This window comes from Gymnodraco acuticeps, unplaced genomic scaffold (assembly GCF_902827175.1).
Source record: "Gymnodraco acuticeps unplaced genomic scaffold, fGymAcu1.1, whole genome shotgun sequence".
Taxonomy (NCBI): Eukaryota; Metazoa; Chordata; class Actinopteri; order Perciformes; family Bathydraconidae; genus Gymnodraco; species Gymnodraco acuticeps.
Window position 1 is genome coordinate 2,285,155 of NW_022990459.1, and position 13,140 is coordinate 2,298,294.

Sequence of the window (13,140 nt, forward strand, 5' to 3'; positions counted from 1 at the left end):
TCAACTCAAATCTGATTTTAGCTGTATTTTTCTCTTCCTCAAAAATAAAATTGGCTGTGATATACAATATGAAATCATATTTGCACATTCCCCAGAATATAATTTGCACACTTTTTAAACATTTACATTGTGCATATACAAATAGTACTTTATATGTATTGTCATGTTTGCTATTGTATATTTCTGTTTCTTGTATATGCACCAATACATCATAACCTGAGTCTAATTCTCTTTAATGAATGAATGAAGGTGTAGATAGAAAAAAATACTAGTGATATTTAGGCGTTTCTTTAATAATAGTTAGTATTATTCAGCACATAATATATGAATAGCATACTACATAAATACAAGTATTTATATGTGGAACTGAAGTCTCTCAAAGTGTTGTTGTACCCGGACCTGTTTTTTTTTTCTTACCGCACATCGGTCCGTCCGGTAATTGTTCCGTCTAAAGATGGCGGGGTATCTTCATGTCGTCCGAAGGGCTTTGGGACAACTAGGAGGTCATGGAGGAGTCAAAGGGTTGCTGGTTCAGTTTTTCAGGTCAGTTTATAGAAACAGTTGTATATGTCTTAATGAAACACTGGTGGGGACTCTAAGAGCTTTATAAAGATGTGTGACCTGGCTATTTCTGTCCAGAGCCGTTAGCATGTTGACAGCTAGCTAATGTTACATTACGTTAAGCAGCTACATCAAGTGAGTGGAAAGACACTCCATTGATACATATCGTAATTTAAGAGAATTAACAGCACGTCGCTTTATATCTATTTAAATCATGACTGAAGTATTATTCTATATATTCGTTATATTGTGTATTATTAATATACTCTAGTCTAGTGATATATGTATTTTCTATTGTGTATTGTATATATATATACTTGCCGCTATATACTTACTTTTTATTTTGTATTATATGTGTATCTTATTCTATCTTTTAAATATGTTTTACTCGTGGAATGCTTTATATGTATGTATCTAAACACTGGCTCGTAAGTTACTCAACATGCATTATTTATTTGAGTAACAATCATCTTGTAATTGTTTCCCTGTACTTGTAGCTTTTAGCACAATTCTTTCGCTTTGAACCAACTGTAAGTCATGGCTGAGGTTAAGTTATGATGCCACTGATGATTTAGGCTCAAATGTTAGTCTCTGAACAGTGTCAATTGTCTTTGCTAAGGAAAATGATGGAACATATTCCCTTATAGCACAGATTTGCTTCACAAATAGATGTTTATTTGAACAAAATGTCACCTTTACACTTGGTTCACGATATTTGTTTTTGCCAAGGGAAGTGTTAGCACAGATCTGCCTCACTGAGTGTGTGTGTGTGTGTGTGTTGATGCATCGACAGGGCGAATGATGTGAAGACAGGAGCCCTGATTGGTGTGGACAAATATGGAAACAAATACTTTGAGGACAGCAAAAACTACTTCTTTGGTGAGTCCAGGTTCTCTAAATGTGCATGATTTGAAACGTATGAGCAGTATACTTGTCTTGCACCAAAATAATGTTGTTTTCATGGAGGATGTTTGCAGTTGTATCACTCTGTTATAGGAATGGTTTAACAAGCAAATGATGCTTGAGATTGACACATGTTTGAATCGGTAAATAAACAGTTTTCTGTGTCAAAAATGTGTCTAGGACGCCACCGCTGGGTGCTCTACACCACAGAGATGAACGGAAAGAACACCATGTGGGAGGTGGACGGCAGCATGGTTCCAGCTGAGTGGTACGACTTGCACATTGGGAAATAACACATTATTATTATTGTCTATTAATCAAACATTATTTTCAATAAATCAATAATTGTGTATCGAACTTGAAAATAATATTTGTCAAGCCAAATGTGACATATTCTAATGTGTTGTTTTGTACGAGCAGAGGTGCAAAGGTCAATTACAATGTTCATAGGAATTGTTTGACTATTTCTGATTTTAAAAAAAGTTAATAAATCCATTGATTAATTAATGAATAAACACTTATCATTGTTGCTCTACAATTACATAGCAACGACCCACTGGAGAAATAATATTGATGTTTTGAGAACACTATTTGGCAAGTCCGCTATTCACCATAAACACGTTTTTACACATCCTAAAAAACTCCTCATGATACCTGTTCTCTAAGATGTTCAGTAAATAAAGTGGACTCTGCTGTACAGTCTTGGGAAGTAGATAAAAACGTTTTAAATAGTTGACTTAATGTAGCTTATATGTAACTTTAATAGTGTCATACAGACAGAAAATACAAATCAAGAATTAAGAGAAAGAATGAGCTCAACAGAATTAGTTATTAAACCATCTTCTTGTTCCCTGCACTCTTCAGGCACTGCTGGCTGCACTCTATGACAGACAACCCCCCCACCACTCACCCTCCAGAGCCCAAGAAGTTCCTGGCTCAGGTCCACCAGTTCAACGTGAGCGGCAGCTCGAAGCAGTACGTGCCCTTCCCCACCACCTCCAAGAAGATCCACGAGTGGGTTCCCCCCAAAGCACAGTGAACCCTCACTGCTTATTTGTAAATTATGGTATCATGTCCTGAATAAAATCTCTATACAGACCTTTATGATCCGAGTGGCATTGCTTACATTGAACTTCCCCACAGGTGGAGAAGACTGGACTTTTGGTTTAAGCTTCATTCATTGTTTATACACATTTGGTTCTAAATTCTACAGGGTCTGCCAGAGTTTCCATAAACACCAAATATATCAGGTCTTGTTTTTTCCAAAATGATGCATCGGGACTTTTTTCCATTTCAGTGAATTGTGCAGCCAAAACATTGTCATTTTCATTTATCTTCAATGCAAGATCCAATATTTCCAATATTAATATAATCTTGTTTACCGCCTTTATATATACGTTATTGATTTTTACACAGGTTTTCCTCATACTCAGATTTACCAATCCACTTAGGCTTCAACAGCATTCACATGGGCGTTTTCAATCACTGATAACATTTTAAATCAAAATCTATTATTTATGGGACTTTATAGATACAAAATCCAGCTTTTTATGTCAAAAAGTGTTTTTTAATTACTATTATAAAGGGTTTTTCTAACCATGAAAACAGCCTGGGGTCAGAGCGAGCAGCAGAGACTGAGGCAGGGACTTTCCAGCGCTGAGTGTTAATCACTGCAGATTATGCTGAGAGGGGGGAAAAGTTGCAGCATGCAGCATTTCACAGCGAGGTGTGCAGATTGTCCAAGCTGCTGGACGCTCTGTGTGAAATGACGCGGCGTGCAACACACTCGGTGTGACTCAGAGTCCCTGTGAAACTCCTGAGGAGCAGCAGAACAAGAGGTTTGTGTTTGCTTATTATTTACACTTTTTCAATGTTATCGATGGATGTCAGAGCATTTTTCCTTGTTTATATTAAATAAGATAAGCTTAAACTAATGTCCAGCAATTAATCACGGTTTCTTGTTATATATTTAAGTTTTTCTTGATTAATTTGGACCTGTTAAAGGGAGATTCTGATTTAGCTTTATGGTCTTGTTGGAGGATGATTCTGTTTGGAGGTTGAATAAATAATGGAAAACACCTCTGAAAACTTCCTGAAGTAAAAGATAACAACTGACTTGTATGCTTTCATGAAGGTTATAATTGATGCTTGATATTCGGAAGTATATGAATATAAAGTCATTTAAATAAGCTCCACCTTGGCAGTCAAAATAATGCAATATTAACTGTAATGATACATTAAAATAAAGCAACGACCCAAAATACAGACATTCTGCATAATGAGTGCATTTCATTTATTCGCTATTGTGAATAGTTTATGATGCAAATTCTTACGTTTTGAACATTTTGAAAGCAGGCCTGGCCAATTTGACTAGGAGATGTTTACATTTGTGTTTCAGAGATCTGGAGCTGTTTAAAGATGAGACTCACTGTGTCATCACTTTTACTTCGAGGGGATATTTTGGAGGAGGAAGAAGACGAAGTAAGTCACCTCAATGTAAGCTCCTGCACACACCGTGTCTGTAATAGTGTTTAATATCCAAGAGGGGGCATTGTTCCTTTAGATTTATGTCACTGCAACAATATCAAATCAGTGAGAGAGAACGAGAATGTCCTTTGGCATCCTCTGGCGTCTCTATTTAGAAACCAGAGGAGACTTTGCTTGGAGGCAGCACCTCATTCAAAATAATTGAAATTAATTAGGAGACACGCTTTGACAGATGATCATTGGCTGTTAAATGAGTGCTTAATGAACCGTTGGTTTGGTTCTCTCCTCTTCTCGCTGCAGCAGATTGCTTTTTGTCTGATTCATGCTCTGCAAAATGGAGCAGATGATCTCTCTCTGGCCTGTAGAAGTGCTGATTCAGCAGCGTGCTGAAGCTAATGCCAGCTTGGCACCAGGAAGAGGCTCAAGAGGGTCGCGTGACTCCTCTTGACGTCCTCGCTCACTTCATGTCTGGCCCTCTTTCCTCTCCCGTTTCCCCTCCTGCCAACTGTCATATCTCTTATCTGTATTCATGGTCCATCCCCCCTCCTTATCCTACTCTTCTTCCATCCCCCATCTCCTCTCTTTGACATCAATGTCTCTCCCCCCCCCCAGTCCTCTCATCTTGCATGTTTCATGGGCTTCAGTGTGGGATCCTGAGGAGTATCTCCAGGCTGCCACTCTTCGTCTGTAACTCTCCAAATGTTATTTAATTGGTGGCTACTTGATGCCTTATTATTAGCATTAGCATTTTCTTTTGCATTTCGTCCCAAATGTGTCCCTTTTCCTGTGTGTGTTTCTGCTCATACATTAAGCTAAATGTGAGGACAAATCTAGCTAAAGCCCTTGCGATTTTTTTTAATGTTCTAGTCATCTTTGTCCTTTGTTTTTTAATTCCCAGAGTTCACTTGTCACTGATGTATTATTCCTTACTTGGTCTGAACAGTAGGTGGAGCACATAGACTGTATATATAAAGTGGAGCACCTACCTACTGAACACATCATTTATTATTATTTGAAAAATCACAGCAGGTGTAACTCATTATTTTAATCACGGACAGATGACATGTAGGTGTTGCAGTTCTGCTTAATTCATGTAATCAGTAACACCTGTGCTTTTTCTGCAAACAAGTCCTGCTGAGAATACACGTAAAGTGGGCTGAAATGATATGTGCATGTCCTTTGAATAATTAGTTTAGAGAAAAGATACTGACTTTTTTTAAATTATTGTCAACAAATTAGATAAAAATACCAACATCACCAACACTGATATTCCCCTGTATCAATCAGTATCATTTCTTTAGAGCAGAAATGTTGACCATTATAGCAAAGCTCATACGTTACCGTTCAAATTATTAATATTAACGTTGCCAGTGAGCTATGACAGTGATGCATCTTTTAGATTATATTTCTAAGTGTATTTATTTGACCACATTCCTTGTTATCAATTCAATTTAAATCAAAGCTTTTTACGTCAGTAGCTAAAGCGTAGTTGTTTGCAATACAAATCTGGGCTACTCGAACAGTGCAACAGACAGTATGCTTAAGAAGAACAAAGACATAAATAGTGCAAGAATGGAATGTGACAGGTTGAACAAAATGAACTAAGGTGAAAGGTCTAAACCGTTTAATTGTTTGTCCCGAGATAAAGATAACCGTCATGACAGGACCAAGGTCTTGTGTGTCAGGCTGGGGCTGCACAGACGTCTCAGCCGGTCTCAGCAGGACACATTTATGGGATGCATTGTAAATGTTGACTATTGTTAGTTCTGGGCTTTACAGTTCAGTGAAGTTGATTAAGAACATTAAACTTAAGTTTGGCAGATTGACAAGAAGCTAAATTGACCCTGCTCTCACACCCACTTGTAAAGTATATGGCTTTGAGCATTATGAGTGTTAGCAGAGTCCAACACACACACACACACACACACACACACACACACACACACACACACACACACACACACACACTTATCTGGCTCTGCAGATAAGAAGTGGTCTCTGTCCTGCAGAGTGCGTTCACCCCTCGGGGAGAGTGAGATTCCTGCACACGTCCATTCCCCTAAATCTCCCCTCTCTCCCTCCCCCTTTCCTCCTCCATGGCTCTCCATCCTCTCTCTTCCCCCTCCTGATTGGCAGCTGAGCTTGTTTTGTGCCCCGGCCAGTGGAGGGTGGCTGATATGGATGAAAAACATTTCCGGGCTCTGGCTTCCTCATGCCTTTTAAGGTGGTCTTTTCCCCCCCAAAGTGTGTGAGAACGCAGCTCGGGACGAGGGCACGTGGCACAGGGTGAGATCTTAGGTGCACAGGGATCTGTTGGTTTGAGGGATCTGCACACAGGAAGCAAACTTATTTCGCAATAAGAGCATTACACACACACTCCTCCCTCAGAGGGTAGTCCTAAGAGGCAGACATTTCTCTCTGATGTGCAGGGGGCTGCTGAAGCTGCTGGGGCATGCACTTTGACCTCAGGCTGTGAGTAAGAGGAGGCATGAGGAAGAACTACAGCGCTAACCCGCTCATCTTTGTGACAGAGGTAGCGTTACTAAACTTGTTATCCTATACCTTCTGCCTTGTGTTGAGTTGTTTGTTTGTTTGATGTGTAGACTAGGGATTTGCTTCTGTTGCTGTCAGATGAAGTCAGTCACATGGGATCAGCAGTTCATTATTGCCCTCATGAACTCGACATGTACGTGAGTCACATGAGAAAGCTCTATATGTTAGATAGAGAAACATCCACTGAATAGTTTTCTGTGTCAAGATTGTGCAGTTTGAGAGCTGTTCAGGCTTACTGGTAGATGTTACTCTAATTATAATAGATGTTGCTTTATTTGTTCAGTTTTATACCACAGTAGACATGAGGTCTATATTATTTTCAAGGTTTTAAAGGCAGCACTGTAAAGAAAGAAGTTCATATATGTCTTGGCTCATTACAGCGGCGTTAATAGATGACTTATTTTCCGTTTTGCAAGAGCGGGGATTATGGAAGTTGTTTCTTTACAGTTTGGGGTTGAGTCAGTCGGACAAGTTTCACCACGTCTGTGTCCGTGCGCAGCTTGTGATTGGTCTTTGCTTCCTGAAGTAACATCCAAGGAATGTTCAGCTATTGATCCCCATGCACACCTCAAATTACAAGCTTGTTTTCATTTTATCTTTCTTTGTTTCTTGCGTCTCAGGTTTCTCTGATTTGTGTTTTTGTGCAGGAACTTCAGGAAGCTATGTTTGTGTTCCCCCCGTCTTTATCTGTCCATCACAATCTCAGCCTCTCTCTCACAGAGTCTGTTTCCCTGAGCCAGTGCTCGCTGTGCTTTGGGCTGCCCTTTTTGTGCTGACGCTGTGTTTCTGTGTGCATGCATTAGGTGCCTCAATCTGCCACTTTATGCACAACAAAATGCAAAAAAATGATGTTATGTAACCTTGTTCATTATAATGGGCCTCTTCCTGTCAAGCTAACAGCCTTTGCAAGTCCACAAACAAGGAAACAGTAGAAGGAACAGTCCCAGGACGTTGTTTTTTTTTTATTGCTCACCAGTTTGTTTCTGTTACGGTGCGTGTAGGAAGCAGGACCCAAATGCAGATTAAGTGACAAAAATAACTCTTTTATTTCAAGGCTAGACAATAATCAGAGACAGAACAGAACACTCACCGCAGACCAAGTCATTACACAAGACGAACCGACAAAGACAGACAGAAAAACCAGAACTTAAATACACACAAGACTAATCACACAAACAAGACACAGGTGAGGAGGGAGGAGAAAACACGGGGGCCACAGGTGAACACAATCGGGTAATCAGACACACCAGGGAAACTAACGACAGGGAACCACAGACAGATCTAAATAAGACAAAACACAACGCAGACAGAAAACCAAAGACAGATCTAGACAAGACACAACGCAGACAGAAAACCAAAAACAGATATAGACAAGACACCATAAAGACAGATCGTGACAGTACCCCCCCCTCAAGGGACGTCCCAAAACAAAAACACAAAAGTCCAAAACCATAAGCAGGGTGGGTGGAAGGGGTCCGGAGGAGGGACGTATCACTAGGCCACCAGGGTGGGTGGAGGGGTCAGGAGGACGGGACTGAGCTGACCGCCCAGGGGCACAGCAGAGGACCAGGAAGGGAACTCGGGCATACGTTCCGGGGGCAAGGCAGAGTTCAAAAAGGTGGATTCGGGCGGACGGCCCGGGGGCAAGGCAGAGTCTAAGGTGGGGCACTCGGGCGGCCGAAGGCAGCGGCAGGAAGAGTCAGGGGGCCGGGCTCGAGGGCGAAGACCAGACAGCTCCGGAAGCCGGGCAGGAAAGCGCTGACGGGACAGCTCCGGCCGGCTTCGGCGGAAGAGGACCAGGAGTAGGCAGGACCCCCAGTGAGACATGTGATGTTGAGGCCTCCAACGAAACAGGACATGGGGTTGGCAGGACTCCCGATAGAAGAGGAGTCGGCCGGGCCTCCAACGGCACAGGACACAGGGTTGGCAGGACCCCCGGCAGGAGAGTAGTCGGCGGGACCTCCAACGGCACAGGACATAGGATTGGCAGGACCCCCGGCAGGAGAGTAGACGGCGGGACCTCCAACGAGACAGGACAAAGGGTTGGCAGGACCCCCGGCAGGAGAGTAGTCGGCGGGGCCTCCAACGGCACAGGACACAAGGTTGGCAGGACCCCCTGCAGGAGAGTAGTCGGCGGGGCCTCCGACGGCACAGGACATAGGATTGGCAGGACCCCCGGCAGGAGAGTAGACGGCGGGACCTCCAACGAGACAGGACAAAGGGTTAGCAGGACCCCCGGCAGGAGAGTAGACAGCGGGACCTCCAACTGGACAGGACACAGGGTTGGCAGGACCCCCGGCAGGAGAGTAGTCGACGGGGCCTCCAATGGGACAGGACATGGAGTTGGCAGGACCCCCAGCGGAACCTCCAACGGACCAGGACATTGGGTAGGGACTTGAGACGTGACTCGAGATGGGACTCGAGAGGAGACTCGAGAGGGGAACTAGAGAGGGGACTCCAGAGAGGACTAGAGGAGAGACTAGAGGAGGGACTAGAGGAGGGAACTCGAGAGGGGACTCGAGAGGGGGACTAGAGGAGGGACTAAAGGAGGGAACTCGAGAGGGAACTGGAGAGGGAACTGGAGAGGGAACTCGAGAAGTGACTAGAGGAGGGAGTAGAGATGGGAGTAGGGAATTGACTAGAGGAGGGACTAGATGAGGGACTAGAGGAGGGACTAGAGGAGGGACTAGAGATGGAACTCGAGAGGTGACTCGAGAGGGCACTTGAGAGGTGACTCGAGAAGAGACTGGAGAGAGGGCTTGAGAGGTGACTTGAGAGTTGACTTGAGAGGTGACTTGAGAGGTATCTCGAAAGGGGACTCGAGATGGGACTCGAGAGGAGACCTGAGAGGGAACTGGAGAGGGGACTCGAGGTGGGACTAGAGGTGGGACTAGGAAAGTGACCTGAGGAGTGACTAGGGAAGGGACTAGAGAAGAGACTAGAGAAGGGGCTCGGGAAGGGACCAGAGGAGGGACTAGGGAAGGGACTATGGCAGCTGGGGCCGGGACTGGGTCTGGAACCATGGCTGCTGGGGCCGGGACTGGGGCCGGGACCATGGCTGCTGGGGCCAGAACTGGGGCTGAAACCATGGCTGCTGGGGCCTGTACTAGGTCTGGAACCATGGCCGGAAACATGGCTGCTGGGACCTGTACTGGGGCTGTAACCATGGCTGCTGGGGGCTGAACTGGTTCTGGAACCATGGCCCTTTGGGCTCGTGCTGCTAACCTGGCCTTGCGACTCCTCTTAGGAGCCGTTTGGAGGCTCCGTGGACCTCCAAAGGCCAGACGAGTACCAGCGAATGGCTCCTGGACTGTAGCAAACACTGGGTGAGAAGCAGGGGCTGACGCCAGACGGACCACACCGATGCGTGTGGTATCAAAAAGGGAATCTGGAGACCTGGGTCTATCAGGATCGGGAAAACAAACCGTGAGGTAATCCAAAAGCCAGGCCGGTAAGAATTTGACCAAATCTTGATTCCTCAGCGTAAGGTGGACTGCATCTGCCAGAGCAGCATCTCGCTGCTGAACCCTGACCGCTCCTATCCATCGATGAGCGTAGTCAGACAAAGAAACTGTATAATCTACTAGTTCCTGCTCAAACGAATCTGCTGGGCCCATATCGTTGGTCGGTTCGTAATGTTACGGTGTGTGTAGGAAGCAGGACCCAAATGCAGATTAAGTGACAAAAATAACTCCTTTATTTCAAGGCTAGACAATAATCAGAGACAGAACAGAACACTCACCGCAGACCAAGCCATTACACAAGACGAACCGACAAAGACAGACAGAAAAACCAGAACTTAAATACACACAAGACTAATCACACAAACAAGACACAGGTGAGGAGGGAGGAGAAAACACAGGGGCCACAGGTGAACACAATCGGGTAATCAGACACACCAGGGAAACTAACGACAGGGAACCACAGACAGATCTAAACAAGACAAAACACAACGCAGACAGAAAACCAAAGACAGATCTAGACAAGACACAACGCAGACAGAAAACCAAAAACAGATATAGACAAGACAAAACACCATAAAGACAGATCGTGACAGTTTCTAAACTTCCTCAAGGTCTCAGCGCTGCAGGAAAGTCTTGCAAGAAAGCTGCGGTCAACGTGTCTATTCTGCTCAAGAGATAAATTAGTAAAACATATTATGGTGCAGAATAGAAGCAATATTATAAAGAAACCATAACAAATATTTTCTAATATAGATCTGCTATTGATTGTCTTCTAGATTAATTGATTTTTTAATTTTTAATTTTACAATTGGTCCAATAAACAAAATGTGTGCAATGTACGAAATACAAAATGTCCCAGTTGATATGTTGGAAATGTTCAATGAAAAGGTTGGCTTCATAAGTAACAACTTGCTTTTATTAATCCATTTGTTCAGTTTAAACTCACAAAGTCAATTACAATCAAAGATGTAGTCGAGAAGAAGACCACAATTGGAAACATTGTTAATATTAATAGTTTTAATTTCATTCAATATCATTAAGATTTGCTCATAACTAGACTCAATCCGTCTCTATGCATCTGTTTGTATTTGTATTGGTATCTTGGTCTCTTTTTGGCCATTTTGAGTCTCTTCCCAGTTGGTACATGTCTCATTAAGAAACATTGTGCTGCCTGTACCCATAGGCTCTTACAGTACTAATCAATATCTTGGTAATAAAGTAAAAACTCCACTTGTATGTGGCCTGTAATAAATAACACTGTAACATCACTGGTAGCCAACGATACTTTATGTTTTAGCCATTCATCTGAGGACCATTGTAGCTACAGCAGGTCAATAACATCCTCCATTGCATCATGATGTCGTATCAGAGTAGATGCTTCACATCTTCACTGGACTGCATTACTTTTTCCATCAAGGTCAAAGGAAAGTGGTTCGGAAATGTTTGTTGTGTACAGCCACAGTGTTTACCCAGCTTCTGAGCCCCTGATATGTTATAAAATCCTCTGTGTACAGTACGTCTCCACAGCCTTAGAAAGGCCCTCCAGCTGTTAACCGTGGTCACTTCTATCCGTTTACCATGGAAACCATCAGTCTCTCAGAAACTCAGCACGCAAACCCAGTCCAAGCTTTTCCCCCCCGCTTCTCTTTCGTTTACTGTGTGTGTTTATACCACAACAGAGGTAATATCTCTGAGGACAGCGCTGTGTAACGTGTCAACAACACAATCCTCTCTAATATAAAGTAGGTGCACTTCTGTGTCTCAGTGCAAGATGGTAGAGCTGCAAAAAAAGGCTGTTAAACGACTTCTACATCAACAAGATGAAACTCTTTTTGACTCTACTATAAATAAAAAACATCCGGCTCCTTTATCCAGTAATATTTCTCAGTGGATTCTCTTTTCAGAAAACAATATATAATGCTGTTGCAACATGACATATACACATGAACATGGGTTCATCCCTATTATAAAACAACATTTGTATTAGTGTTTAGTTTAGGTTACATTAAGGGTAAAGGGGATTTTAGCGGTCAAATTGATACTTCCCTAATGCTTTTAAATAGCCTTCATTTCCTATAAACTTCCTTCCCCTTTTGTATTGGCGACACAAAGTTAGATTTAATTTCAGCAAAAATCCCAGACAGAAACCAGAAAGCAGGTTATTGTTTGTGGATTAAGCAACCATGATGTAGAATTTGATCATTCCCAAGCACAATTCCTCCATCTCTGCATTGAGCCTATGCACTTTTCTCTGCACACGTGGAAATGTCGTGTTTATTATTTACTATGTGATATAAGTCTGTTGTCCCTGATGTATTGTGGGGCTGTACTAAACATGTTCCACCCACACTGGTTATGTAGTCATTAATTGTGAAGTGAAATCTGAACCAACATACACAGTAATAGTCTATTCAAAAAATGATTCCCTCGTAGCCATTGGGGTTTAATTAGAATATTCCATCCAATACTTACAATATGTCTCCATTGGGGAGCTAAATTAGATTTTAATGGTTGGCCCTCATTTATTACTCGCTCTTCAGGGTTAAGTGCAGTCCAATTATTTCCTATTATTCTTCTGCCACCTCTTGCTTTTTGTTATTCACAGACTGTATTCTGGGTTTCTGCAATGCAAGAAAAAAAATCATGATGTATTTCTAAAAAGGTTGCTTGCTTTTTTGAATGAATTTGTTCAGTTTAAACGTATAAAATCAATTATAATCAAAGATAGTCGAGAAGAAGAATACAATTGCAGAAATAAATAATAATAATAGTTTTCAATTTCATTCAATATCACACACACACACACACACACACACACACACACACACACACACACACACCCATTAGTGGCCATACAATTCTCATATAATAATACTGTTTGCTACAGATGCGCCACTCAATTAAACACCATGGCAACAAGAGAGGATGCTGGCAGCCACTTTCTTTCACTCTAAACTGGTGACACACACACACATGCAATATCTAAATAAATTATACATGCATGCACTGTTTCTACCTGTTGAACTAGAGAAAAAGAGAGAGAGACAGTGTGTGTGTGTGTGTGTGTGTGTGTGTGTGTGTGTGTGTGTGTGTGTGTGTGTTCCTCATTAACATATAACCTTGTCTGAGTCTACCTTGAGGAAAACTCTCTGTAGTGAAACAGAGGGTTTGC

The 13,140-nt window shown here is 42.6% G+C and overlaps 2 protein-coding genes across 2 annotated transcripts in view; both read left to right on the forward strand.

Moving 5' to 3' along the window:
* Window positions 1-395: 395 nt before the first annotated feature.
* Window positions 396-2,566, forward strand: ndufa12 (NADH:ubiquinone oxidoreductase subunit A12). Its single transcript, XM_034225919.1, has 4 exons — window positions 396-543; window positions 1,355-1,440; window positions 1,645-1,732; window positions 2,329-2,566. The coding sequence occupies exons 1-4, from the start codon at window positions 455-457 to the stop codon at window positions 2,501-2,503; spliced, it is 438 nt and encodes a 145-aa protein (XP_034081810.1). The 5' UTR covers window positions 396-454; the 3' UTR covers window positions 2,504-2,566.
* Window positions 2,567-6,376: 3,810 nt separating this feature from the next.
* Window positions 6,377-13,140, forward strand: part of LOC117552505 (transmembrane and coiled-coil domain protein 3-like) — a 41,976-nt gene continuing 35,212 nt past the window's right edge. Inside the window, exon 1 of the mRNA XM_034226022.1 lies at window positions 6,377-6,484. Within this exon, the coding sequence (XP_034081913.1) occupies window positions 6,440-6,484 (45 nt within the window). The 5' untranslated portion in view covers window positions 6,377-6,439. The remainder of the gene's footprint in view (window positions 6,485-13,140) is intronic.

Bases quoted from the DNA above. Each gene is read 5' to 3' on its own strand.
- ndufa12 (XM_034225919.1), top strand. From the start codon at position 455: ATGGCGGGGTATCTTCATGTCGTCCGAAGGGCTTTGGGACAACTAGGA. The intron at 544-1,354 runs GTCAGTTTATAG...ATGCATCGACAG, and splicing joins TTGCTGGTTCAGTTTTTCAG to GGCGAATGATGTGAAGACAG. The intron at 1,733-2,328 runs GTACGACTTGCA...TGCACTCTTCAG, and splicing joins AGCATGGTTCCAGCTGAGTG to GCACTGCTGGCTGCACTCTA.